At 35.0% G+C, this 27,480-nt stretch overlaps 1 protein-coding gene across 5 annotated transcripts in view; it reads right to left on the bottom strand.

Moving 5' to 3' along the window:
* Positions 1–653: 653 nt before the first annotated feature.
* The window catches only part of PCDH7 (protocadherin 7), a 272,817-nt gene continuing 245,990 nt past the window's right edge, over positions 654–27,480 (bottom strand). For 4 of the 5 annotated variants that reach the window (XM_017744386.1, XM_017744382.1, XM_017744383.1 and 1 more), the window contains one exon: positions 654–6,461. In XM_017744386.1, coding sequence (XP_017599875.1) covers positions 6,082–6,461 — 380 coding nt within the window. In that variant the 3' untranslated portion in view covers positions 654–6,081. The remainder of the gene's footprint in view (positions 6,462–27,480) is intronic. The other variant, XM_017744385.1, reaches the window with a different exon arrangement.

The following is a 27,480-nucleotide window of genomic DNA, read 5'->3' as shown; positions in this document are numbered from 1 at the left end:
AATAGAAATATGAAAACTATATCTTGCCTATTTTGTTTTTCCAAAACTGTCTTCTCCTACAGTGAATGCTGTAGAATTCTGCTAAAATTTGTTTTAGTAAGCTTACAAAGAAGGAATACTAAGATATAAATATTTTTTAACCATTACCTAAATCTTCAGAAACACCACCTTAAATTGAATCACATGCCTTATAATTAGAAGGAATCTTTTCTCATCAATTACAGTACCATACCATATATACCTACAAATTATGCATTAATATCTCCCTATTTTCGAATCCTTAAATCAGTTTGAAAATCCTAAAGGGATATATTTCTATCAATTCTGTACCAATTACATTATACCTATTTGCTGATCTTTGTTCCCTTTTTTCCCCAGAGGCTATTCCATGCAAGTACAGAATAGGTATTTTGCATTTTTTCCTCCCCAGTTTCTTGGTAAGTATATCTGTCTTTAAACGAGATGTACTTGTTTTAGAAGAAAGAGCTGTATGAACTGCCTGACTAGAATCCTACCATTTTACTAAGGAATACACTCGTCTAACGCTACTGTTACTTTCTTTTTTAGCAAAGGCTAGATGATTTTCATATTTATGAACTATTAAGCATCTTCTATACACTCCCCTCAGGAGGCTCAATAAAGACATGAAATTATTTCTGCCGAGATCACATTTATTAATTTCAGTCTCTGCGTAAGATTTACATTTTACTGCTACACAGGAGGGAGAAATGAAGACAGGGTTAAAGGGGAGCATAAATTGTTAGCTTTTGCTAGTTTATATCATCCTCTCATACCACTCTTAGTGGTTCAGGAAATTTATTTTATCTTCCTGCAATCACTTTCCTGGATGCAGTGGGTAAACAAGAAAATGCAGACAAAAGACAAAATAAACAAACATAAGGTCATGCATTGCATACTACAACTAGTACAAAATAAACTTGAAAGATTATTGAAGTTACTCATTAAAATACTGATACTGCTGAAAGAGGTGGAGGGGTACCTCATTCAAGTGCAATGGGGGAGATCCAGGGTCAGGTGGTGAACTGAACTCTCTCCATAGGCATGTAGATTCAGAGCTCTGCTTGTGGAAGGAAGAATCTTCTTTGACGCATTCATTAGAGAAGATCAGGAAATGTTAACTTAAAGCACATTCAGAGAAAGAAATTTGCAACATAAAGTTTATTTGAAAAGAGTTCTGGCCAGTTTGTATTCACAAAAATCAAAGCCTAATCTGTAACTAAGGTAAAAGGATACAAATGATGTTCACTGGGAAATTGTATGCAATGGTGTGCAAGGTCTCTGTAGTAATTCTTTTGCATAACACAGAGGCAGGGGGTAAGAGGAGTTTTGACCTTCAATCCCTCTCCCCACAAACACATTTTTCACATATTACAATTGATGAAAATTCCAACTTAATGGCTGTTTTGGAACCTGCTCTTTTAAAACAAACAAGCAAGCAAGCAAGCAAACAAAAAAAGACCAAAAAAGCTATGTGTGATCCAGACAGCTAAGGAATAAACTCTTTCTCCTTAGATGTTCCTTTTTGAGGAAAGTTTGTTCTTGATCTACAGTTATGCTGAGATGGATAATTTGATTCACAGCTAGACAGAACTGGAGGCTTTTATTTCACTTTTTTTTCTGAAATTCTGATTAGTTATGTTGTTTTTCTCAGTATAGATGCTCCACTGACGTTTTAGGATTTGCTAATAATTCTAAACTTCTTGGGAAAAATAACAGCCTTTCTGATAATAGGAAAATTGCCATTCCATAATGGAAATACCTGTACTTTTAGTAAAGACTTGTTATTCCACTTAATAAGAAGGTTTTGAACACATCTTAAAAATAAGCCCTTTTGAACAGTAATCAGAAACAACTACTCAGGTTACAAGTACTCTATTTCTGCTATGAAAATAGCCATGTGCTGTCCTGAGTGATAATAGCCTCTATCGAATTTCACTCCATAGGCAGGTAAAACTTCAGCTACCTCTGCAGCTGAATCTGTGGCCAGTTACTAAAGCAGTGTCATCTTTGCCATTCAAAATACCAGTTAAATATTGAAACTAGCATGTGATTTAATCTAGTAAAATCGGAATAGACTGTCCAAGAAAGTAAGCTGGCAAATGGGCAACCAGTTGAACATGTTATATTTTAATTTGAAGAGACAAAAATGACAAGCAATTTATTTACATAAAACTGTACAAAAACAAATTAAATTATGTAAATATTTCATAAATAGAGGTGGACTAGCATTTAATACATTTTGCCATGTTTAGCATAGTTGCGTGCATAGTGACTCATAATAAACAATGATAAATTGTTCTCTGCTTCACTATCAACATCCAAGTTGCAGAACAATAGTCAATGATTAATATTACAAACAGATCGTACCACACTGAATGCAAGTGCTTTAAAATTTAGGAAAAAGTTGTCTGAAAGCATACCCCAGGTAGCTGGTGAATGTTGTCTTCTTCCTAGTGTTTATGCTCTTTCAGTCAGTTATAAAATTTAACTGATAGGCTTTCATTTCTATTGCTTTTCTCATCTGCTTCTTTTCTTAAGGAAACTGTATATTTATCACCAATGAAACAAGGAAAAATATTTTGTTGTTCAACTTCCTAACAAGTGTTTGGTGATGGCTGGATTTATGGCAAGACCTTTATCCATATTCATGATTTTTCTGCTTGACAACTTCTAGGGTAGCCTTTCAGCCAATCATTTAAATCCCATTTAAGTTCTTCCCCCACATAAAAATAATGTTTAACTTTTTTTCCTGAAACTCAGGCAGCAGGCCAGTCAGAAACCATATTCAATAAACATAGTGGGTCTGAGATCTGGAATAAGCCTTAGATTTTAGACCAAAGCTATTGAACTTTCTAATACATATAAAGTTATATATTAACGCATCAATCTATAAAGGTGCCCTAATGTAAATACATGCAAAGCTCATTTGATTTTCCCATGGAAGGAAAGAAAAAATATGATTTCTATACTATACAACTAAAATGTGATGAAGGCTAAAAGCAATTTAAAAAAAATTAATTGTCCATTTTCCTGGCGACATGAACTGGTGACACCTTGCTAAATAACTATCATATAGACTGATCATATTTTTCCAGGCAGCAGAATTAAAAACAAATTAAAAGAACCCCAAACCCCACACAAATAGTAATAAAAAAATCCTCAAGACCTACTTAAACCACAGCCTTGTGTTAATAATGCTTAAGACTGGTCCATTAACTGAGTTTGGCAAAAGGCTTGTTTTTAAATATATTATTTATAATTTCTCAGAAAATAAACACAGGTAAATATACAGGTTCAAAAAAGTTGGGAATAGCCCCTTACCCCTCAGTGTCCAAACCCAACTACCACTTTACCATAATAATAGGTATAAAAGGCACAGTTGCATATTTTGCATTCACCCTAATTATTTTTTATAGCTTTATTTGTTTATTTTTTATACAAAAGCACTCTATTTATGGAGTGGCACCAGATTTAACCTATTTCAAATAAAGAGGAAAAATACAAACACAAAATATATTTGTATGTCATGCCAGGTCAGAAGAGTAATCAGCATATTAATAGTGGCTAGTTCCACTAGAATTACTGTGAATACTTACAGTAGATAGAATTTTTTAAAAATTCTTTCACGCGCACTTTAGATCTAAGGAGATGCACACAAGAAAATTATTTCATGACTGTCTTATGTGGTGCAAAAATTGGTGAGTGACTGCTGATCCATTTAATCTGAAGGTCTACTATGACCTGTATTATTAGCCTTGTAGAAAAAGTGTCTAAGAATATATGGAACCCAGCTACCTAATTTATTTTCTTGTGTGTAATATTAAATAAAATCTTATTAAAGGAAATTCTGTTGAACATTTATGTTATGCAATTGTGTATTCTGTTGAAACGTGCAAGAAAAATGTGTATACATTACATAAGCATTTTTAGAAGCATTTTTAAACAGGTACTTACAGATTATACAAAGCAGTAACTGCTATCGCAGTCTCATAACAAAGTACTAGCTTGCATCTCTCCATATTACTTAAATAATTAAACATAAAAATGTTCAATCATTATTAATCTTTGATTTTAATATTTTCTTTCTAAAATGTGTCCATTCATCATAACTGCTATACACAAACTAATGTTACTTGAAGAAAGTAAATTTGAGAGAGGAGAATGAAAAGGCCAGTAATGGCACACCCCACTATGTGGAGAAGTGAATTCAAAAGATAAATGTGATGAATTGTTTTGATTTACCAACCTCTACCTTAGGCTGTTTATGGTTATTTCTATGCAATTCTTCAAAGCAAGAAACTACCCAAAGCTACATTAAGACTACAGTTACTAGAGAGCCATCTAGCCATGCCTTCATGCCAGGTTAAACAGCCAGGGATCTGAACGCTTTCCCCCTCCTTGAGCTGTCCTTGCTGTGTTGTTTGATTGTCGCTTTTGTCTGAATGTCTGAGCTCGGTCCATGATTATTACTACATCATCAACTACAAAGCAATTGGTTGATGTTCTGCATGTTTTGTTGCTTTTATTGCACAAAAACCTGTTTCATTTCCTCTTCCTTTCAAAAAGCACTCACCATGAGAATTGCTACAGCTTTTGTATATCACAGTAGCTTGGACTCCTTTTGACTCATCTTGACCTCCTAGGTATCTTACCGCTGTTTATCAGACCTTTTTTACTTACGCTAAATGTTCTGAGTCTTGATATCATTTATTATTGCACTTCTCTTGGTTTTAATGCACTTGGTTTCAGGAAAGCTTTCAGTATCATCATTTTTGACATAATTGAAGCAGTTGATAAGCTGCAATATGGATGACAGACTTAGCAACCACACCTTGCAATCTGAAAAGAGGCTTTTGTATCCAAGTTGTAATGTTCTTTTGTTACTGCATTATCCCACCGTCCACCTTTTTCCCTCCCATCAAGCATTCCCATTAACACAGCGTTCTCTTATTATTTTTAAATTTTGATCTTAAAAATTCCCTGGAACTGGCATATGCAGCATATCATATGCAGCATCTGCTGCAACATATCATGTCATTACAAAAAAAGCACATCAGTTCCTTTGGGCATTCAACTGTACCACATTGGAAAAAAAATTGTCATCTGGGCTTGTGATCTGTGCTGCTGCGCAGAATGTAACTGAAGGTGTGCTATGAGTACATGTGGTTCTTTGTGAATACATTAATGTTCTAAGTCAAGCCCCAATACTTAGCAGTTCCCCTGATCCATTGTGTGATCTTTGGCCTTTTTGTTATTACAATCTTCCCAGCTAAATGTTAGTCTTGCCCAAAATAATGAATTCAACAGTTTGTCATTGCTATCCTACAGTATAAGTGTTAGTAATTGTGTTTACATTGAAATAATCCTTACAGAGAACGAGGAGAGAAAGAGACACAGTTAGACGCATTTGTTCAATGGATAAAACAGAACCAGAGTTCATGAATCACAGGAAAGTATGCCATGTTTTTGACTGCAGTCTCAGGCTGAAGGAATTTCTCTTGCTTCCAGCCTCAGATGAGATGTGAGAATATTAAAGCTGTGGTCTTCACAAAGTGCCTATTAATGATTATTCCTTTATATTTATCCTATATCTTTATGGTTTCTGAAGGATTGTCCCTGGTGGGGATCAGCAATATTCAGATGGTATGTTTTGAATACATTTTCCCTGACCTGTTATCCTCAACAAGCCAGATGACAAACAAACAAAATGAGTGGCTTAATTCATGCTTCTGCAGAGGGGAAACAACAGTGTGTTGATTTCTTTTTAATCAAGCTTGCTACTATGGGAAGAATTTGCAACCATAGATCTAGGAAAATAAAAATCAGCAAGGGGGTAATTAGACATGCAAGTAACAACAATGTTTTCTACATTGTACAATATAGTCAGGCAGACAGTATAATTACATGCCTGCTATGGAGGCAGAAGTGGCAGGCAGATCTTTTGTCTCTTTGGTGGCCCCCTCTTTTTTTCCTCATTTTTTCTTAAAATTGTTGTGATTTTAAGACTTTTGCCCCATTTCTTTCTTATATTATGAAAGAACTTTGTTGCTGCTTTTTAGCCTACAGGTAAACTTCTCTTCTAGTTAGAGTATTGACAGGAGATGGCTTGTATTCCCCTGTCTGTGTAAGGGGGATATCCTCTGGATTGCCTTCTTCATTTTTGCTGAAACTAGCTGCATTGAAGGTCTCATAGGATGAGGTCAACTTTTTGTTAAGGAGGTTTCTGTTGCGATCACCCATGAGGGAGGCTTCTCCATTGGCCAGCTTTTCCTGACTGCCCCGTTCATCGACAGGCATAAAAGTGGAGAGTTTTGGCTGGCTCTTCTGCTTTCTCTCCGGAGAAGTGCGGACTGGCATCCAGCAGGAGTCTGAGTGGCCGTATTCATCACATTCTCGGGTGCACTTCCCTGTTAGGGCTACATCTGGTAGAGGCCGTGAATCTGAAAATAAAAGAGAGTTGTCTTTACAAATTAATATTAAAATTACTTCCATTGAAACTGAGAATCCTTAAATTCACAAAAGGTATTTTTAAAGGTCTTGGTAGGAAGATTGCAGTAAGTTCCTCAGTAATAATTTTTTCACACTACATGTGCCCAGAGGCAACAAGCAGATCTGTACAGTTATTCTCAACCTTAATAATTGAAAAAAAAAAAAAAAATGCTATTAATCCTCTTCCTGTGCTTGTAAATCAATTCCAGAAGCATTTGGCATTAGGTACTGAATTAATTTTGATGTCTGAAAGAGTAAAACAAGCACTTAATTCCATACTGCCAATTTTCTTGACATTATTAAAAATACCTTTCCTTGAATTTTTTTGTAGACAATACTCTGAATTTATGTGAAAGGATCCTGAGACCCTGTACCCTGCAAGTACTGACAAACTTACTTAATGCCCTGCAAATGAGCAGATCTGTTATTGACAAAGGGACTGAATCTTCATATAATGTAAAGCTCTGCTTGTATTTCTGAGGATTGGGCACTTGTTTTTAGTCCACAATATGTTACATAAGTTGAAAAATCAGTAATTGTAGGAGCATACAAAACCCCTTCTATGGGTTATAAACTTTATCAATCTTACAAATAAAGCTGTTCTGTGTGTATATATGTATGGTAGGGCACGGGATGAATCTGAGTGCTGCCTTAAGAGAGACACATTTTATGTGTGACTTGCTATGTTAGAAGGTGTCCTACTCCAGATCACTAAGCTTTCTGTACCTGTAAGAGCTTTCACTGAAAACCAGCAAAGTTCAGGGGCCTGCAGGATTGACTCCTACCTGTTAGCAATGCAAGTATATTTAATACTTGTATTTTGATACTTGCATACAACTGAATTTAAAAGCTACCTCAACTTTTTTAAGGAATGGGTAAGATTCTGAAACCTTGCTTTTATTCAGTTATAGTGTACTTTATGGTCTAAAGGAATAACTGAAACAGCCTACAAAGTAACGACATGATATTCAAAAAAAGTTGACAAAGGACATAAATCAAAAAATAAAATTTTCAAGTGTGTTTGATATGACTTTCACATGATATGATTTATTCCATGAAATATTTAGGTTTGTTTTATAAAAAAAATATCTTAGAAGGAAGCAAGGAACTTCAACATGGAAACATAATCAGGTATTTCATATGGGCTGTGGCATCTTTCTACCTTCCCACTGCAACACCAAAGTTCTTTTGAATACTAATTTTTGCCAGTAATACCATGTACCTTATAAAAAACACTGTCAAAGGCCTGCTCGGCCTTAATTTTATTACTTCTACTTTTCCTATTTCTTTTTAACTTTGGCTGGTAGATTACCTTCTCAAATAATGACAATTCCAATCGTGAGTTTTCTATAAACTGATAAAAAGAACACTGCTGAAGATAAAAAAAACCCAGACCAACCAAATAAAAAACCCCACACCACCAAAAATACTTTTCTCTTCCAGAATAAACCATTTTAATTTAAAATATTTACAAACAGGTGTTTGCAGAGAAAGCATATTTCATTTCAACATCTGTAAATTTAATCCTGATAGAATGGCAAAAGCTCTTGAAAGTCAGATTTATCTTCATCATGTCCTGATTTTTTAATACATCTAAACATTAATTTAATAAATAATTTGTTGCAGTACTGTAAAGTGTGTACACTATTTACTGCTGACAGGTGTCAACATTTTATAGAATTTACTGTACATATTCTGAAAACTGTATAAATTTTAATATTTCAATGAAATATCACTGAATTTAATGAGGAAACAGCCCTGGTGTCTATATAACTGAGTAACCCTGTATCTAAGATGTGTAAGGCTGGGAGGAGGGAACTGAGGGTTTTTTTTATTTTATTAATTTTCTTTCTCTAATTTATTTTTAACACTTTTGCATTTAGACTTAATTCCCACTTTTTTTTTTTTCCCCCCAGTGAAGAATGCAATACTGTGAAAACTTATCAGCCTATCAGTTTTCAGAAGACTGTGTTCTGCAGACATACACAGAAGATGGAGATGGTAACTGGAAAATCCTCTTTTTGTCAGCTAAATCAGCATTATTCTGACTCCCCTTAATGATAAGAAGCCTAATTAACTGTTCAGCTGCCCTGATGTGCTTTGATTTTTAAGCAGAATTTTTCATATTTTTACAACAGTAAATCCCCTTAAATCTCCATACACTACTCAAACCAGCACCTTATTTCCAAAAAGTGGCCATTAAACATGATGCTTGCTGCAAGTATTTTACTTACTACTCTGACATAATATTAGCAACGGCTGATCAAAGCAATTTGTCTGACCTTTATTTAAAACACAGGAATATATGTTTGCTGAAAAGAGTTTCTTTTGTTGTTTGAGTTTGGGGTTTTTTTAGATTGAAACAATTAGCATCTCATTATATCGGATGGTGTCTTTTTAGCTCAAACAAATTTCAAGTCAGCAATATGTGGGTTCATAAAAATCCTTCCCTTGCTGGTGGTCCTTGAATCATACACTTGAAAATGTACCGTTTTGCATTGTAGCACTTCTCCTATTCACTTCTGGACAAATACTGGAATTCCTTATTGTCAAGCATGAAGACTTACAGTACAATTCAGCCTTACAGTGCTGTTTTGAGAAACAAAAACATCCAAGTCAGTGTGTTGCTGAGTTTCCCTGATGGGTTATGTGATAAACTTCATCTTTACATCTACAGAAGAGCTCAGAGAGACACTGGAAGAATACTACTAGCCCAAATACCCTGACAGACTACTCCCAGGACCACCATAGGGCCATCAGACCCTCAAAGGTCCATCTGTCCAGGCCCAGAGGAACAGATTGATGTATACTAGCAGGTAGGAACTCAAAATAAGGATTCAGGAGGAACAGCCATCTCTCTGTGTAATGGGGATTGCTGTCTAGGTATGTAGCACACATTATAAGATATGGGGGAAAGGAGTTTGGATTAGCACAGGACTTGGATGATGTTTTGGGGGAGAAACCAAAGGGAAGACAAGTGAGGAGTTTAGGTGATTTGTGGAGGCACAAGAGTGGAGAAATAGAGATATAAGAGGATAAAATGGCCAATCATATGTGAATAGTTTGCTGGCTAATAAATTTGTCTGGTTATGTCCTGTGCCTGATGAACATCATCTTTTCTGTCTTATTAAACTCCTTTCTAACTCTTTGCTGGGAATGGGCTCTCTGTTATGTCTGCATGTATCGATATGGGTGTGTCCACTCTCACCAATGGATTTTCATCCTGTCCAGCCAGAGAAGAGGACAGAATGAGGCCACTGGTGCTGTTTGTGTTTGTGTAAGGGCTTTGAGTGTCTGTGATCCGTGTGGACAACTCGGTATATATTTGGTATATGTGTGTGCTCTGTGGATGTGCCTACTGGGAATATATCTTCATCTTTGCTACTGTTTGGACTTGGGGGTATGGAGCAACAGCAGCAGCCTCATCTCCCTCAGGATGTCAAACTCAGTGTCATATGTTTTTCTCTAAAACACCTTCAATTAATGTTTGACACATACAGTTAATGCATCCTTCTGTTCCATTGCTTTCTTGCATCTGTTCTTAGAGCTTGAATCAGTACAGCATTTAAGTACAGATTTGATCTAACATGATTTGAAACTTGTTGCATTTTAACTGCTCTTCTGTTTAAAAGATTGACATAACTCCAGCACTTGTGGTGGGGGGGAGTGGTGAGGGAAGTGGAAGGAGGAAACATTTTATGTATGAGTGTGTATGTTATATCAGAAGATGGATGAAACAACCAGTGCTGTCTGGACTAAACTATTACCAGTATCTAAACTAGTTAGTAAAGGGAAAATGGGATGCTATCTACACATTGCACTTGACAACAGTCATTTAACCTCTAATTTGGATGAACTGCCGCAGCACTTTAGCTACAGAATAAGTAACTATGTTTTTGCTAATTCACTGAAACAGACCAACCCTCTTTTGCAGAGTAGAAACTCAATGCTTGGCATTTTCAATTACCTAGCCAAGGAGTTTTGAACAATCTCCGAATTTGAAAATAAAATAAACTTACTCTTGTCCTTTAGTATAATTTGTATTGAAACATGTCTATCTCTAAGTGAAATGCTTTTTTAAGTGCTTCTCAGTTTAAAAGTTAAACACTCCAGTAGTCACCCCCCTGAGAGCTGACAAGTGTAATGCAGTATGACACAGCAAAGAATTTGTCAACACAATTGGCAAATCATCAAGGGAGAAGCCCAACAGATTCCTACTGCAGTTACATATCTGGAAACCAAGTTAAATTAGTCCTTAAAATGCCCCTTTTTAACGAAAAAATATTTATCACAATGTTAATTAGTGAGAAAGATGTGTGATATTTCTTGTTGTATAGTAAGCTGTAGATTTGGGATTAGGGTCTAACAGTTTACATAGATGAGTCAAATTCAACCTTTTATCTGCACAAAAAGATCATCAGAAGACATCATCAGAAGATGTCCTCTCAGTTATTTTCAAGCATATCTTCTCATGGTGTTTCTAGATCAGAAGTTGGTGTTGCTTGACAATTTTTTTAAACTTTAGTAACTATGAATCCAACAAATCCTTAAACATTTGCAGCTAATTTCTGAGACAGTGCTATGTTTTATGTTTTCCATAAAACTTCGTACAAAAGAATGTAAATGGAGATATTTTTATGTATGCTAATGTTTCTGCTGATTGTAGCTGACTATTCCCTTAGGGCTAGTAGGATTGCTTATTATCAAAAAAGAACGGCACCTACCACTGCAGGGTAGACAGGGAAAATATGATGATCTATCTGTAATTTGATGCCAAAGAAACTAACTCAAATATTCCAGCCAAGCAGTTTTCCACTATTTTCTCTCTGCCCATTCTTAATAAAAAGAGGTTAATATATTTCATCAAGGACATAGTATTATGAACTCAGTAATCAACAAGTACACCTGGGGATTGGAACTAGATGATTTTTAATGTCCCTTCCAACCCTATCCATTCTATGATTCTACATGTTACAAGTTATGTGCTTTATTTTACACACATATTGCAGAAATATAGTCAAGAATGCACACTCTGGCTGCACTCTGCACATTTTTTAACAACCATTCTTGTACAATATATTTTATAGACACACAGCATTATTGTCTAGTCATGACATGGTCCTAGCACAGACACTGGAAAAAAATGCAAAGAGCTTTTCACTTTTTCATTTTTGTAAGCCACACACAAAGCTGATGGTAACAGACTTAGGATGTACTTAAGTTGGCAAAAGTTCTGTTATACTTGTCCCTGGAGATGGAAAACCTTCCAAATCAATACTGATACCATATCTAGACACAATAACTTGAACATTTGCAGAAAGCATTCCTAGCTGTAGACTTTTTTCTTGGAGGAGTACAAAACCACAGTAACCATATAGTACTACAGCAGTGAACCAGTACTTGCGTAAACCATGCAGCTTGGTCCACAAGATATGTGGAGTCATTGCCAGATGAGTTCTAAATAGTATCTATGACAAATCAATGACTACATGCAGATTTTGCTTTCCGCATTGGCAGGCCCATAATATCTCCACATGGTTCCATTTATTGAGGACCTATAAAAAGTGCATGTGCAGTTGTTCCAGCTACCGTGAGAAAAGAAAAAAAGAATAGGAACAGTTATAAAGAAAGAGACTGTGGTTTGGATGAGCCCCATTTTTTCTGCATTCTGTACACAAATATGTTCGATTCAGAAGGCCATCCAAAATTCAAGTGAAACACCATTACATGATTAAAGTGGAGTACATTTACATGCCTTTTGTATTTAAAGGTTGCCTGTTTTATGAGCTGTCTGGTCAGGGACACAATTGAGCTCTTAAAGCATAACAAGTATTGACTACATGATCAGGGAACAATAATGCAGAAAACAGCTGAGAGGGTACATATTGTAGAAAATCACTGTTTAAGGGGGGAAAAGAAAGCTAGTCTACAGAGATAGACAGCTACAACAGTACCGTTGTTGAATTCTTGCCTCTTAATTGCAGTAATTCAGGAACTGTACCCCAGTTTATGCTGTGGCATATTCTGACATGCCAAGACACTATAAAAATACTTAAACATGTTTGAAGGCATCAGCATTTCTTTCTCTGTACCTTAGGCTAAATACAGTTAAACAGCAATTGAACATATCTCAAGAAGCATTTGGTGCCCCAAGGCTTGGACTGCTGTCATTCTGAATGTGGCATTATCGTGTACTGCAGAGATAGTGCATGCCATCTCTAAAACAGTCCTACTGGATAAAGTCAAACACAAGTCCACTGCTTGAGATATGCCATCTGCACTGAAGTAATGAATATATTAATTGCTTTTGGACTAGAATAATTTCATGTATATCGTCCCCAATTCTAAAATTCTTTTCAGTGCTTAAAAAAGTACTTGATAGTACAGAAAAGTTTATATGTATATTGATTGGAATGATTAATATTCTGAGACAGGGTGTGACAGAATGATATAAAATAATGAATTCTGAAAATTTTAATTTGTTTTTTTGCAAAGGAAAAGGAATATAGAATGAAAGTGAGAATTTTCAATACTTTATTTGAAAAATGGTGGAAAACAGTAGTCCGTCTTAAACAATCCCTAAAATCAGCAAGACTCACTGCTGTGACATGTCCAAAGTCCAAATACTTAGCAGTTTCAAGAGAGACCACAGTGACATATTGTCATGGTTTAGCACAGTTTGGGTTTTTAGTTAAAGAGGGCTCCATCAGCCACAGAAGTGATTCTTTGCAAAGAGGTGCTTACAGCTTCCTCTAGACCTGACAGAACCAATCAACTGGCTCGTTTGAATATTGGCACCTTTTTTGAGCCACTTAAGAAGCTTGAGACGCCTCTGCGATCCACGTTCAACAACGAACAAACCCTGGGAAAGCTCTCTTGCTGCCGGCTTTTGGACAGGTAACTGGGGGCCCGTGGTGCAGCCCCGCCGGGCCGGGCCCTCGGCTCAGCCAGCCCCTCCAGTGCGGCTGCTGACATAAAATGCTACACCGGAACGAGCTCCGGCCGCCACCCGGCAGAAATTAGGTGACCAACAGCAAAAGGCAAATTCCAGCTGCAAGGCCTGGGTGAGATTAAGTCTCTTAGTGCTGTAAGATTTTCCAGAACAGATGAAGCCTGCAGACATCAATCCTCTCCCAAATCAGAGGAAGAGGAAAGGTGAGGACACATGAAGAAAACACCATAAAGACACCAAAGTAAGTGAAGAAGGAAGAGCTGAAACCCCGAGAGAGGAGAAAGAGGAGATGCTTCAAACCTAGAAGCTGAAATTCTGTTGTAAAGCTATGGTGATGGACTATGATACATCAGAGTACCCGCTGTAATTTCATGAAAGCATGGGGGGGTGGAGCATTCAAACTGTACTTGTGAGCAAAAGTATCTGTGCTGAAACAAGCAAATGTTGAAGTAGCTGTGATTTGATGAGAAGCTTGAACAGAGAGAAAGTGATGAAGACCCTTGCCTCCCAGGGAAGAAGACGACCTCTGTTCCTAGAGATGAAGATGCTCCCAGAAATAAGTGAAGAGAACCTTTGCTTCTGAACAGCTCATACCCCATTAGCTCAAGATTGGACCCTCGAAAGCAGTTGTGGGGAAAGCTGTAAGTCAAGGGAAGGGACTCTCACATGTGAGCAGAGAACCAACTCGGGCGGCTGTCTCGCTGTGACATTAAAGCCATGAGAGAACTGTTTCTCGTGGAGATGTCTCCATAGCATGAGCAAGAGAGACTCCTCTCCCTAAGTGAACTGAAAAAGGGATTATTATAGAGGTGGTAAACTGACCGAAAATCTCAAGGGTTGTCTTTTTATGTTGTCAGTGGGAGAAGGGAGAAAGGTGGGGGAAAGAGAAGTGTTCTGAAGGTTTAGTCTGACTTTTTTTCTTTCTTTTAGGTCTGTTAATAAACTTCTTTATACTCTTTTAAGTTTTGTGCCTGCTTTGTTTTCTCCTAATTCTTATCTCACAGAAGGAAAATAAGTAAGTAATGGATATTTTGAACCAAACCACTACACTTAATTGGTGTTTCTGCCTGGTTTATGAACTGTATCCACTACACATATTCAAAGGAATCATGTGCTGCTAAATAGTTCTCTGCAATTAAAACTAATAAAAATAAAACAAACAAAGAAAGCAATGTCATAGGAAAATAGAAAGTTAAATGATTGATTCTTTAACATTTGAAAAAAAGTTCATGCTAGATGAATGAAAGTGAATTAGTGAGAAGTGAAAGCAGATATGAGAGAAAACAGCACTGTTAACATACCTAAAAGGCAAGAAAAAAACAAGAGTGGAAACAAGCTGTTTTTCATGCCCCTAGTGATAAAGACCAATAGTAATGACGTGATTGCAACAATGACAAATCAGGTTAGAAATCAGAAAAATCTTTGAGGATGAATGAAGTAGTAATGGAAGGTTTCAGTCTGTAATGAGTTTTACAAATGTATAGAAAAAAATTTTCCCAGCATAACAGAAATGTAGCTAATCATACCTTGGGAAGGAAAGGATGCACTAAATGTCCTCTAAAGTTTTCCTTCAGCTCTGCAGTTCTGTTAATGTGATTGCTAACTCTCGCATACTTTGGCCTCAATCCAATTCCTAACTGCTTCTGGGTTGAGATTCTTGACTTATTCAGTAATAAATTAACCACAGACAGTGGGCCTCAGTTCAACCAGAAATCCTTTTTAGAATCCTCCTTAAAATTTTATGGTAGTAAAATTACAAGCAAAACCCAAAAATAGTTGCACCCCTTAAGTCAGCTGTTAATCAAAGGAATACAGAAACATCAAGCCTGTAATGATAAAAACACCCCGCCCACTCTCAAGTTCCAACATGATAATTTAGCATTTATAAAATCTTGTTTCCTGAGACAAAACGTATCCATCCTATTTTGCAATTAGTTTCTTCACAAAGTTAAAGAATGAAAATTGCTTCTACCTGTAGTGGTGCAAAACATATTACACCTCTGAAGGCCATTAAAACTGAAACTGGTGTAAGAATCAAAATTTCACAAGTCTTTACATCTTATATGATATTTTTGTTTTGCTTCCCTTGCATAATATCTGTCTCTGTTTTAGGGAGGAACAGTCAAATAAGATAATGCATGTATAAAGTTTTGATGGGGTTTTCTATGCTTATTAAACATACTACACCAGTCTATATAGCTACTTAACATGACTCAGACATGTAAGCAAAGGAATATTTTATCAGAGTAATAAAAAAATATAACCCAAGCAATAATATTTCTGACTGAGATTCCAAATAGTCATAGTTATTTCTATCAAAGTTACCTCCAGCAGGTTAAGGTACAATATTCTTTAACTGTTTCCCTAACTATGAAATAACTTGATATTTCTTGCCTAAATTAGTGATTATACCAGCTCAATAATATTGCATCTGTGTTTTTCAAGGAATCACCAGTATTTCACAACTAACATAAAGAATGTTTATATTAAAAACAGATCTATGGGTTTTGGGGTTTTTTTTACACTAAAAAACCAATATTTGTACTCTTATGGGCCAAAATCATATTGATCTGATGGTTGTCAGTGAAGCGCAATAACATAAATTTTGTATAACCTTATAGTTAGGTGAAATCAATTCAACAGGCTTAATTCTAGACAAAAACTAGTTTGATTACATTATAAAATAAAGGCAGTAGAAACACAAAGTTTTGTTTAAGTCGTATTTATCATGTAGTTCAGACTGTTATATTTCATTTTCTTTCACAAAACCAATTGCACATATATAATGAGAACTAAGAACTATCAGCTTATGGGATACCAGTGGTGGGTACCATACTAAATACACCATGCTGAACCTAAATTCCCCAGCTTTTAATTTTCTAGATTTAAATGTAATTGCTGCAAGACTTCTTGTAATCCTGTTAAATCCTTTGATAGCCTGATTTACTTCTGTCACTGAAATGACAACATGTCCTTCAGAAAAACAGGACTTACTGTGGCTTCCTGAAGTAGCATAGACATTAAGATGTAGGAAACATTTAAGCCGTCTAATTGTTCTGCCAGTCTAATGCTAAGGTATTAATCTGTCACTGTGTCAAATTACATACCTTTATTTTTTTCAGTAAAATGTGTCAGTGCTTAACAAACTCTGAGCTGAAACAATTTATGGGGCAATTAGAACATCAGCTCTCCTAAAGATGACTTAAGAAAATCTGAATCGAGGCTCAAAAGTAACCATAACTTCCTTGATACTCCTGCCAAATTGGTAAGACTGAAGGAGCTCTAAAGGAATCAGGTAGCTGGAGGCCATTATTAGCTCACCTCAGCTGTTCCTCCCTTTTATTTTATTTCCTGGTGATGAGGATTTAATAATGTATTTTCACATCAGGAATGGACACCACGTAGGAAAACAAGTGCTCTTGCCACAGAAGATAAAAACAACATGACTTTCCCTCATCTCCCTTCAATTTATGCCCACCTCATTCAACAGACAACTTATTTTTGGAGATTCTCATGGGTATCTCAAAAAGATCTTCAAGGCTATTCTGAACTGATAATGAAAGTTGAATACATAGAAGAAGTCAGTGACATGGAATTTCAAGCTCTTTTGTAAGACTGATACTTGTTGAAGCAATATAAAAGTGGTTTAAATGGTGACTGATTAAAAAGATAAGCCCCCACTAAGCACATGGCCCATTAATTGTCACAAGTAATGGCAAGAAAACAATTAACAAACAAACAGAAAAACTGAACCACTTGCGCTTATCAATAAGAACTCAAACTAAAGTAATATTCTGGTTGAAGGCTTCTATGTTAACGAATTGGCTTTAAGGGAAAATACTGACTTCTTTCTTTCATATCTTTCAGTGAGTTATTTTTCTTACAGAATTATTCTGCCACATAAAATAGTAACTTGAACTGATTATCTTGATAGTACCACTGCATTTTTGAAAATGAAATGCTTCATACTCTTCTACCTTGTGCAGCAACACATTGCTGGATTCTGGATCATATTTTATACCTGCATACACAGAATAAAATATTACATAGTAGCATATATTAAATAGTACTACTGCTTTCATAAAAAGGGAATTACTCAGGTTTCCAAAGATTTTCTGTGACTCATGTAAAGTTTATTTTGTTACAAGTCAGACTCTCAAAGGTTAAACTTGAGCAATAAGTGTAAAATAAACTGAATCTCTGTTAATTTATATTATGTTATTTTTAAATGGGGGAAAGAACAAAGTTCTCCATGCTCTGCATGCAAATGATCACCTAAATAATGTAAAGCTCAGCATGAAGCAGAAACGAATAACTTGTGACTACTTGTCTTTTTAGCAGCTGTCAAGAGAAAGTTGTATTGTAAGAAGAAATATAGCAGTCATGAAGGATCCATTTAACCTTTTGTGTCACATGAAAGGAACCTTATTGGAAACAATGGAAAAAAATCACTTATCTGTTCATGTCATACATGGTTCTCTCACAAATTCACATATAAATTTGTAATTTTACTTAATGATATTAGAAGATCTGGGATACAGAACCAAATTTAATTCAATGCAGTGAATTGAAAAGTACAAAGAATACATTTTCATGTCTTTAACAGAAATTCTACATAATAAAAGACTGAAAGGAATGCTAGAAACAGAAATAAAAAACAGTATTGTATTAATTCACATTTTTCCTGTCTGTGTAAGTATACTTCAGAAGAAATGGATTAAATTCTATAAAATATATTGCTCATCCTCATTAATTATGAAGCATAACAGAACTATAAAATCATTCAACTCAGCAGTAAATGATAATACTTCCACTTGTCACTGGGAATGAAAATGATTTACAGATTAACTAGTTACAGACTTTTGTCATTTATTCCATGTCAGTGACATGAGCCTCCTCTTTAGAGGAACTATTTTGGGACCTTGAGCTTTTCCTAAGAAAAAGTAGAATCTACCCTGGAATTATAGAGTCATAGGATAATAGAATATTCTGAGTTGGAAGGAATCCACAGGGATCATTGAAGTCCAACTCCTGACCCTACACAGGACAGCCTCGAGTACCACACCACGTGCTGAGAACATTGTCTAAACATTTCTTGAACTCTGGCAGGCTTTAGAACCATGACCACTTTTGTACTTCTGTTGTAAGTACTGATGATGTCTTATTGGGATTTTGCAGGGAAGAGAGAGTGTTGAGGGGTTGGTTTTTTTGCTGTTGATGTCACTTTTATAATAAGTATGTGGAAAAGTCTTCACACCTCAAAAAATGAAAAGACAAATACAGAAAGATAGTGAATCTCTCAGTGTGATTTATGTCCTGCTCAAAGGGATTTCTTCCATTAATTTTTTGTATTGATTTTTCCGCTGTGTCTACAGATTACTGTAGACAGTAATCTGTAGACAGAACTAATTACAAACATCAGCTCAGAATTTTTCCATATTTATGACAGATTCATCTGGGTTACAGTCCATTAGTAATTAAGTATTAAGCACAGCACTAATTCCTCTTGAGCACATATAGCCGATAGACTGTAATCCTACACATGAATCATAGGGATGTTATATGAAAAGAGGTTAGTGTATCAGTGTTTATCTCACTATGGAATGAAACAGTATAATGATAATTTTTTCTAGCAATAGAAAGAACAAAACAGAGGAAAAAAATCAAGTGTTACTTACAAAGTCTAAGCTTGTCAAAAACAGTAGTGTTAATCCTTCTTGTGAGAGGTCAAACCTAACAAAGCCTGCAGTGTGTATCACAGTTATTTGACCATAAGTGTTCGACGGTGTTTCATTCACTCAACAGTTATAGGTGGTAAAGAAGTACAGTTTTTACTTTAGAAAGAGAACTGTGGAGTGATAAATGTTAAAGGCAAGACTGGACTTGAACAGGGGTATCTAAGCATATTAGTCAGGAGCTATCTCTAATCCCTGTGATGAAGGTAGTTGGATTTAGTTGACTAGGTAACATTGTCTTCAGATTTCCTAAGTCATTTAGTTGAGTTGAGCATACTCTGCAACAGATTTCTTGAGATATTCCTCCAAATTTTGTGACACATTTCCCAGCCCCAAAATAAAAATGGAATAATTTTTATCGGAAGTAACTGCAGTGAAAGTACTTTTTTAGTGAATCAATTCTCTTTCTTGGTCTAAGAATGTTTAATATTGCAATTTGTCTCCTCTTATGTTGTGCAGCATGACACTAAAATTAGTCAGTATACTTTTGCTTAACGTGCTTGCCAAAACATACACCATACCCATAAAGATGTAAATCTCAGGAATTATTCCATTGTTCCTCTGCTTGTGACATCTCCAGATTTCTTAAGAAGTGCAGTATAGATATTTTGTACTACTGCTTCAGGGCTAACGTCTACTTTTTCCAGAATAAATCAGATAATTTCCAGCTTGTTCCATTCATTTGAATATCAAGAAGTTTCATAAATTATTACTTTTTGCTTTTGCTCAGACTTCAGTAAAAAATGACAATGTTAAGTCTGCTTCACTGGCAATGCATGACTAAATTCTTGAGAATATGTAGAAAAAGACCCCTAATTATGTTTGTTAGGGTAGCATAAAACTCAGCCAAACAAAACAAATTAACAGTGAGGTAAAATTCTCTTTTCTTTAAGAGTACATATACTACTGAAAAAAAATTAAAATATTAGTGTTTTAAATGTATTGACTGGAGGAGAGGGAAATAAAAAATAATCCTCTTGATTATTTCCAGTGTAAATCCACTGAGTAATTTCTACTAATCTACCCAATACTAATTGGAGTTGTCGTAATCAGTTAGCAGCTGCTGGAATGTTTTGAAAAGCCAAAGAAGACACAAAACACCAGTGGTTAAAGGGTCAAGTATAGGAGCTAGACAGCACATAAAGAAGTAGAAGATGAAAACCGTACGAAATCTGTAGATTTCATCTGACTTGAAAAGCAATTATTGTTGAAGCCAATAAAGCAATGTGGTATTTTGGCAATTATTATTTTAGACAAATTTTTAATAAACGTAATTTCCTTTTATTAAATTGTTATTTCCCACTATGGCCCCTATGATATATCATAGTTAGGCCATATGGTGCATACTTTGTACAGGCATTTTCTTTTCAAGCCATTCTGAATATGGTTTCCTGACAGAAAAATATTTAGTAGAAAATTGTTCTCTCTGCAGTGTTTGTCTCTGGCTCCTTTCTGAGACTGTAATAGAGGTGTCAGCTGGGATCGTAGTTCTTGTGAATGTAAAGCATTGTGCATTGAAGTATAACTAATTTATTCTTGTAATAGCTTCCATGTTGGCTGATACAATTGTTTTCCACCTGTGTCTACTGTGAAGCTGCAATTCAGGCAAAAAATGTGTGCCCAAATGTCAGTCACCTGAGCCACATTTATTTTCAGATGAGCAAATTATTCCAGAATTATTCAAAGAGCATGGCATTCTCCTACCAGAGCTGAATGGAGTCATACCAGTAACTGCACATCACACTTGGATATTTCATGGACCTTGTGCAGGAGTGAGCAGCAGAGAAAGCTGATGAGCATATTTCATGCCTTTTGCAAACAAAGTATCTCTGATAGTGATCCATTAAATTAGGTCTAGACTAAGCATAGCAGATAAACCCACAGTCCACATTGATGGACACCAGTGATTAATTTATGAAACCTACACTTAAAGATAATTAACTTAAATGGATTGGTAAAGCATGGCTATAAATACATATATATGTGTGTGTTTATATATATATATATATATACACATTCTATTTTAAATCAGAGATGAGTGGCTAGCTAGCTAAAATTGGAAACTATCTGTTTACTTTTAAATAATACAGATAGAAATCCAATGGAAAAGCTAATGTGTTCTCAAAATGTTTTTACAAAAAATACTTTTCAACATTAAAATTAACATTGATTTTATTCTGCTCTTTCTGGGAAGGTATTTTGAGACTCTTATTTTTTATTAGAATATTTATGTATACTCTCAAATCTCTTTCCCACCAGGTGTGTGAAAACTCCCTATGTATGTAACAGTGCAATAAACAACTGAACAAACTCTCAGTGCATGCTTTACCCTATCAGAGACATGAACTGTGATTAGATATATCTTGAACATTGTTATACTTATTTTGTTCTGTAAAAAGTATTTTGTGGGGTTTTCTCTGTTTCTATTTACTGATGCCTTTAGTCACTGAAAGTAGAGGAGGTACAGAAAGAGGTCAAAATTGACAGCAAAACTGAATCAGGGCTTCTCGTGCCAATGAAATAATGAAAACCAGCACTGTTCTTACAGCAACAATAATGAATATAAATAGACAAAGGCTCTGAGCAGCTACTGGGAGAAAGAGAATAAGGCATCCATTTCAAGAAAAAATCTTTTCCTGCCATCACAGATAGCTTTGTGAACTTTATAAATTAGGATGCCCTTTAAACAATTTTCATGCTTCAAGAAATGTCTGTGAGAGACAGGTTTCCTTATTTTCCTTTAAGCAATCAGACTTAATAGGTTGAATTTTACTTGTATTTTCTACACTTTTGTTTCTCGTGTCAATCATTCCCAGATAAAATCTGTTATCTCATCTTTGACATACTTCAGTACTTAATATGAATGCTTTTTTCCCCCTCCCTGAATTTATTGTCTCAAGCATACATATCCCTATATCTCTAGAGATAACATTAACAAAGTACCATCCAAATAATTGTCACTAGATAATAAAGATTTGTACAATTCTTTTCTCTGGTTAAAATTGTCTGTAAGTATGTGTAAATCTGCATCAGAGTAATTTATTGGAATAAATTTATCTATCTAATTTTCTTCCATATAAAATTCTGGACACTATCTTTAAAGAAAAATCAAAAAAGCAAGTTTCTTTGCTTTTATGACTGATAACATCTTCTAAGCCAACAAGTTTAAAAGTCACTGAATAGGTGCCATATCAATTTAATTTCAAAAGATTAGAAGATTTTTGTCTGTCACTATGATCTTATGGACCGAATATATTTTATACCATATCTGTTTGGAACTCAGTAGAGAAATATCTTGCCTATCATTTAAACTATTTGAATATAATTATATCTTTCCTAGAATTACGAAATAGCAATTTGTTATGATACTTATGAATGTCATCATGCTATACGAGGACAATTCTGATTAATTTACAATAATTGCATTTGTAGGGAGGTCTTAATCTGAATTAAGATTTACAGACATATGTTAGATTTTGAATTTCAAGAGGTAGAACTGATGGAAAAGGAAGAAAGAGCAAATTTGGAATAAAATTTCCTTGCTAAAGTCACAAAAACAAACTATTGTTTAATTTCTCTTTTGTTAGATTCATTTATTATGCTTCAGTCCATGAAAATTTGTCTAGCTGCAGGCATCTCTTTATCTGCAACGCTATGCTTTATACAGATTTCTACAATAATCTGTATTTTGAAAACTCTCTTAGGAATTTTAAAATTACTTTTAAGACCTCAGCTACACAAATTTCCTCTCACTCCTCAGCTAAAGGAGAGAGAAAAGGCTCTAATTATAAACATCTATGAGAATTTCTCTCTGGTTCAGTTTTACCTACTCTGTCTTTTAGGGAAAAATAATACACACCTAAGTCATAGCTTTCATAAGATGCAATACATCACTAGTATATAGGATATAGAAGTCCAGTCAATCCAAGTTCATTTAAATTTCTAAAAAGCATAAATATTTTGTTTATTCAGAGGCTAACCTCATACTGCTCTGATATTCTTTGAATCAAATATTTCTGTCATCAATGAGAAACACAAATTCAAAACAAACAACTAAAGCTAGTGGCATGCCAAAAATCTGAAATTAATATAAACTATGATCCAGATCTGTTTCAAGGATAGCAACTGAAAATTTCAGTTGAACAGAAAGAAAAGATAAGGTCTCTCAAGATTATATGTGTTGCATCTTAACTGTATAAAGCAGATGAAGATTTATGCAACTTTAAATCCTTTGCTAAGACACTGACACCAGCAGCATATCCAAAGCATAGATAATTTTTCTTCAAAAAGATAACAGATATATTAAAGATGGTACAAAAATTTTCACTATATTTCACTGCATCTCATCTATTAAGTTTACACAGACAGAGATAACAAAACACCATGATAGAAAATACAATTTAAAGATGTGTTTGTGGTCTGTCATATAATTACCGTATAATGTATTTTTCAGCTCAAAAGTGCAAAGCTGCTGAGCAAAACTGCTCAGCTGCAACGTGTGTGTTTTTCTGACTGAAGAGTTTTAGGTTAAGTGGGACTCCTTTGAGGAAAATGAAATGCTCGATTCTCAAGAGTAACTAAACTTGTTTAACTGAGAGAATTTTCTATAGCTCAGAGGGGAATCTGTGCCCCTGCCTCTAAATTTATAAGTGACAGAATGAGACTTCAAGGAGACTGTAGAGTTTATTCCGTATAGGAATCTGATGAAGGTTGTTTGGCTACATAATGTGGAAGGAAAGGATATTAAAGAGAAGTGGCAAAATGCATTTTTCAGACCTTCATACTCTATCTCATAAGTTCTTTGTTTTCACTATTAAGAATAAAAAACTATTTTTAGCTTATTACATAGTTTTCTAATAAAATAAGGCTATAGAGAATATTATTATTTTGACATGTCTTGCTGTGTTATTTACCCAGCAAGACTCAACCAAGCAGGTCATGAAACAAAGATATAAACAAAGGAATCTTATGAAATCAACAAGTACAAATTTGTATAAAGATAGAACAAAAAAATGAAGCTAAAGCTACTTATGGAGCCATACCAACTTTGCTTTACCTAGGGGTTACACAGATAAAAGTTCAGTAACCCAGAAACATAGTGTGATGAAAGAAAATAAATTCTGGTCTTACTAACAAACCTTTTGATTTAAAACTGCAGTGATTAATTTGTCGATGCTAATATAAGATTCAAAAGGATTAGTGTAGTCGAAACTTGATCTAATCCTTAGTCACAGAGCAACGTTGCACATAGCTCAGCATATAATTTTTAGGAAAAATTAGTTTGTAAGACAGATTTCTGCTATGATATACCATTACCATTTTACAAATAATATGTTTCTTCTTATTAAATGTACCAATGGCAAGTTATGTGTGCCTACATGTAGGTGGAACACAACAGACAGGCTCTAGAAGTGCACTGTGCAGTATGAGATTGCAGAGTGGAAAATAACAAAACTAGATTTTACAGGATGGAAAAAACTTTTAAGTACTTCAGACTAATTTTCACCATTTTTCTCTGTCTGAAATGAAACTGAAATACAAACTGTATACTAGACATACTATTCTATTTTGAACTTTTTTCTGGTTTTCTAGGATATTTTCAGGTATTTGCATTAGGGGATTTTATTTGTTGGGATTTTTTTAAAAGAGAGCAAAAGAAGAAGAGCATGAAAGAAGCATTTCTGTTTATAAAGTAAGCATACCTTTAAAAAAAAGTGGGAAAAGGAAAAAAAAAGTAAATCATTAGATTTGAAAGGAACACAACCCAAACAGAAGATAAGCAATTATAGTGAAATTTTTGTAGTGTTTTGAATAGACATTCCAGTCAGTAAATCTGTCTTATTCTGAACTATAATTACCTTCTTCATGCTTAATATTCTGTTCATCAAATGAAAATAAAAACAAGCTAACTCTAGGTAGTTCTGCAAATCTGGCTTAAAAAGAAAAGTATTACCAACAGCTATAGTTCATCTTATCTCAAAAAATCTATCAGGTAACCAAGATATCAAAGGACTTGCACTGCAGTTCAATCCTACTCTGTTTTTAATTATGAGGTTCTTCTCTGCGGGAAGCAATTCTTAAAGAACTGAAACAATTTATTTTAAAGGCTATAAACATCAGAAGAATTCTGTGTCATACATCCTGAAATGCAGAATATCTTAACACCTCACAGCTTGTAACAGGCACGTACACAACCCTTTTATAGGTAAAGAGTCTTTTTGGAAAACAGCTTTTCAAAATAAGATCAGAAATTAATTTCCCACTATTAATAACTTCATAATCTTATGTTAAAGAAGAAAGCAGTCTTTTATTGACCAAATGAAATTTGATTATGAAAAAGTATCATTCTCTAATACCTACCTAAGAGACATATTTTGAATTTCCCATATTGCAAATACTGAGAAATAAATAATGTTGCAAGTAGAAGTAAAAAGAACTACACAGTTTTTGACACATGCAGAAAAGAACTCACGGAAATGTTAAGATGGGGAGAAAAGTGTCAAACAAACAGACATTTTCAGACTTACTTCTTTTTCTGTAAGTTACAGTAGCTCACTGTTAGAAACTATTTCACTTGTTCTGAAAGTACATGTCTTCTGAGCTCTGCTACGCACCACAAAGTTAAAGAGAACCTTTTCTTTCCATAAATATGTGTCAGCATATTTCAGGAAACAAAAACATTTATGACAGTTTGCATTATTACATCTCTTTATTATACTCTCTGCTATGATCTTCAGTACAGATCATCTGCAAGATTTTGATGTTATTATCCCAGATTCAAAACAAATTGAAATGATGCACAGAAAATATTCTGATTTACAATGGCCAGTAAGTTACTTAGAAGAAAGTTGCACCAACAAATCATGGGTGTGTTAGCTTAATCTAGGTACAGAATTGGTATTCCCAAATAGAGAATTGCATTTTTACTTTATTTTTTATTTAATGCAGCCAATATTTCAAGTCATCATGCTTGCATTCAAACTTGAGTGTATCATAAACAACTTCACTTCCTCGCAGGCAGTGTCATGTGAGTGTTCTCTTTTCTTACTGAACATGGGAGAGGTCAGGAGCGTGCTCTATGTCTCTTGTTGAATAATAAGCACTCAGCTAGAAGGGGAGGTAGCGACCTGTGGTCAGATTTCAGAAAGCGTATGTCTGTCCCCAGTTCAATGTTTAAAAGGCCACAGAGGGAAAGTCACTTTATTGCTTTTCACTTGCAGTAACTCCTAATGGTGGCTATGCAGCACATAGCTGCAAGATGATGATGGCTCACACCAAGAAATGCTCTGGATGTGAATCCCCTTAAACCTGTAACATCCAAAAGCCTGCTTAACTGAAAAGGTCTGTGGCTTCTACTCTGATTTTAATCTATGTGCTGCGTTGATGTGTTAAAGGAGCATTTAGAACTTAACTGCTCATTTTTGCCTGATATCTGGATGTCACCAGAGCACAGATTTTCAGATGAAATGGTTTTGTAACTGTGAATCTTAACATAGATTCACAGGTAACTTTGTGATTCAAAACACAAAGTTAGATGCAAGAGATTAGCTTCCTGAAACTGCTTCTTAGGCGCATCTGCCTAAACCCCACTGCCAGAGCAAAAAATAGATGATCTTGAACTCTTCCATTTACCTTCACAAACCAGTCAAAAAGGCTTTGTCTGGCACGAAAACTGTCAAAAAAGTGCTAAGGTTTTTAATTTGAAAACAGCAAGGTCTAGAGCTACTCTATGACACAAATCATAATGCTTTGAATTAAACTCTAAAGCAAATACTAAATTTTGAGCTGCAATAATTACCAACATTTTCTCTAGGGCGCAATATCAAGTGCTTATTTCAATTAATTAACTGGTATGACACCTTCAATAACATTTAAAAAAAAAAGGTGGTTAAAATTCAGCCGAATTTATTAATAAAATCTTTGCCCCTCAAAAGACTGAAACTTAGCTTATAATCACCTTCTTCTCAAGAGATTAATAGCATGAAGTCCATAGCTATCATCTCTCCTTGCAAAATAGTCAATATTCTGCAATAAAGTATTTTCAAGTAAATATAAGATGACAACTGATTAGAGATCTGTCAGCTTGAGCAGGAAGACTTGACACTTTGTTTCTAGCTGAATTTCAAGTCCGTTATTTTCCTTAATTGCATGAATGAAACTCTTGCATATTTTTCCACAAAGTGAAAGCTATGAGCAAATAAGGGCTGTCATTCACTTGTTATCATGATCTAAAAGTAACACAATGAACACAAACCATTTGATTGGCCAACTTTTCCTTTTGTG

The sequence above is a fragment of the Corvus brachyrhynchos genome, unplaced genomic scaffold, assembly GCF_000691975.1.
Source record: "Corvus brachyrhynchos isolate BGI_N302 unplaced genomic scaffold, ASM69197v1 scaffold17, whole genome shotgun sequence".
Taxonomy (NCBI): domain Eukaryota; kingdom Metazoa; phylum Chordata; class Aves; order Passeriformes; family Corvidae; genus Corvus; species Corvus brachyrhynchos.
Note: the sequence above shows the minus strand (reverse complement) of the source record. Positions and strands in the feature narration are given on the sequence as shown.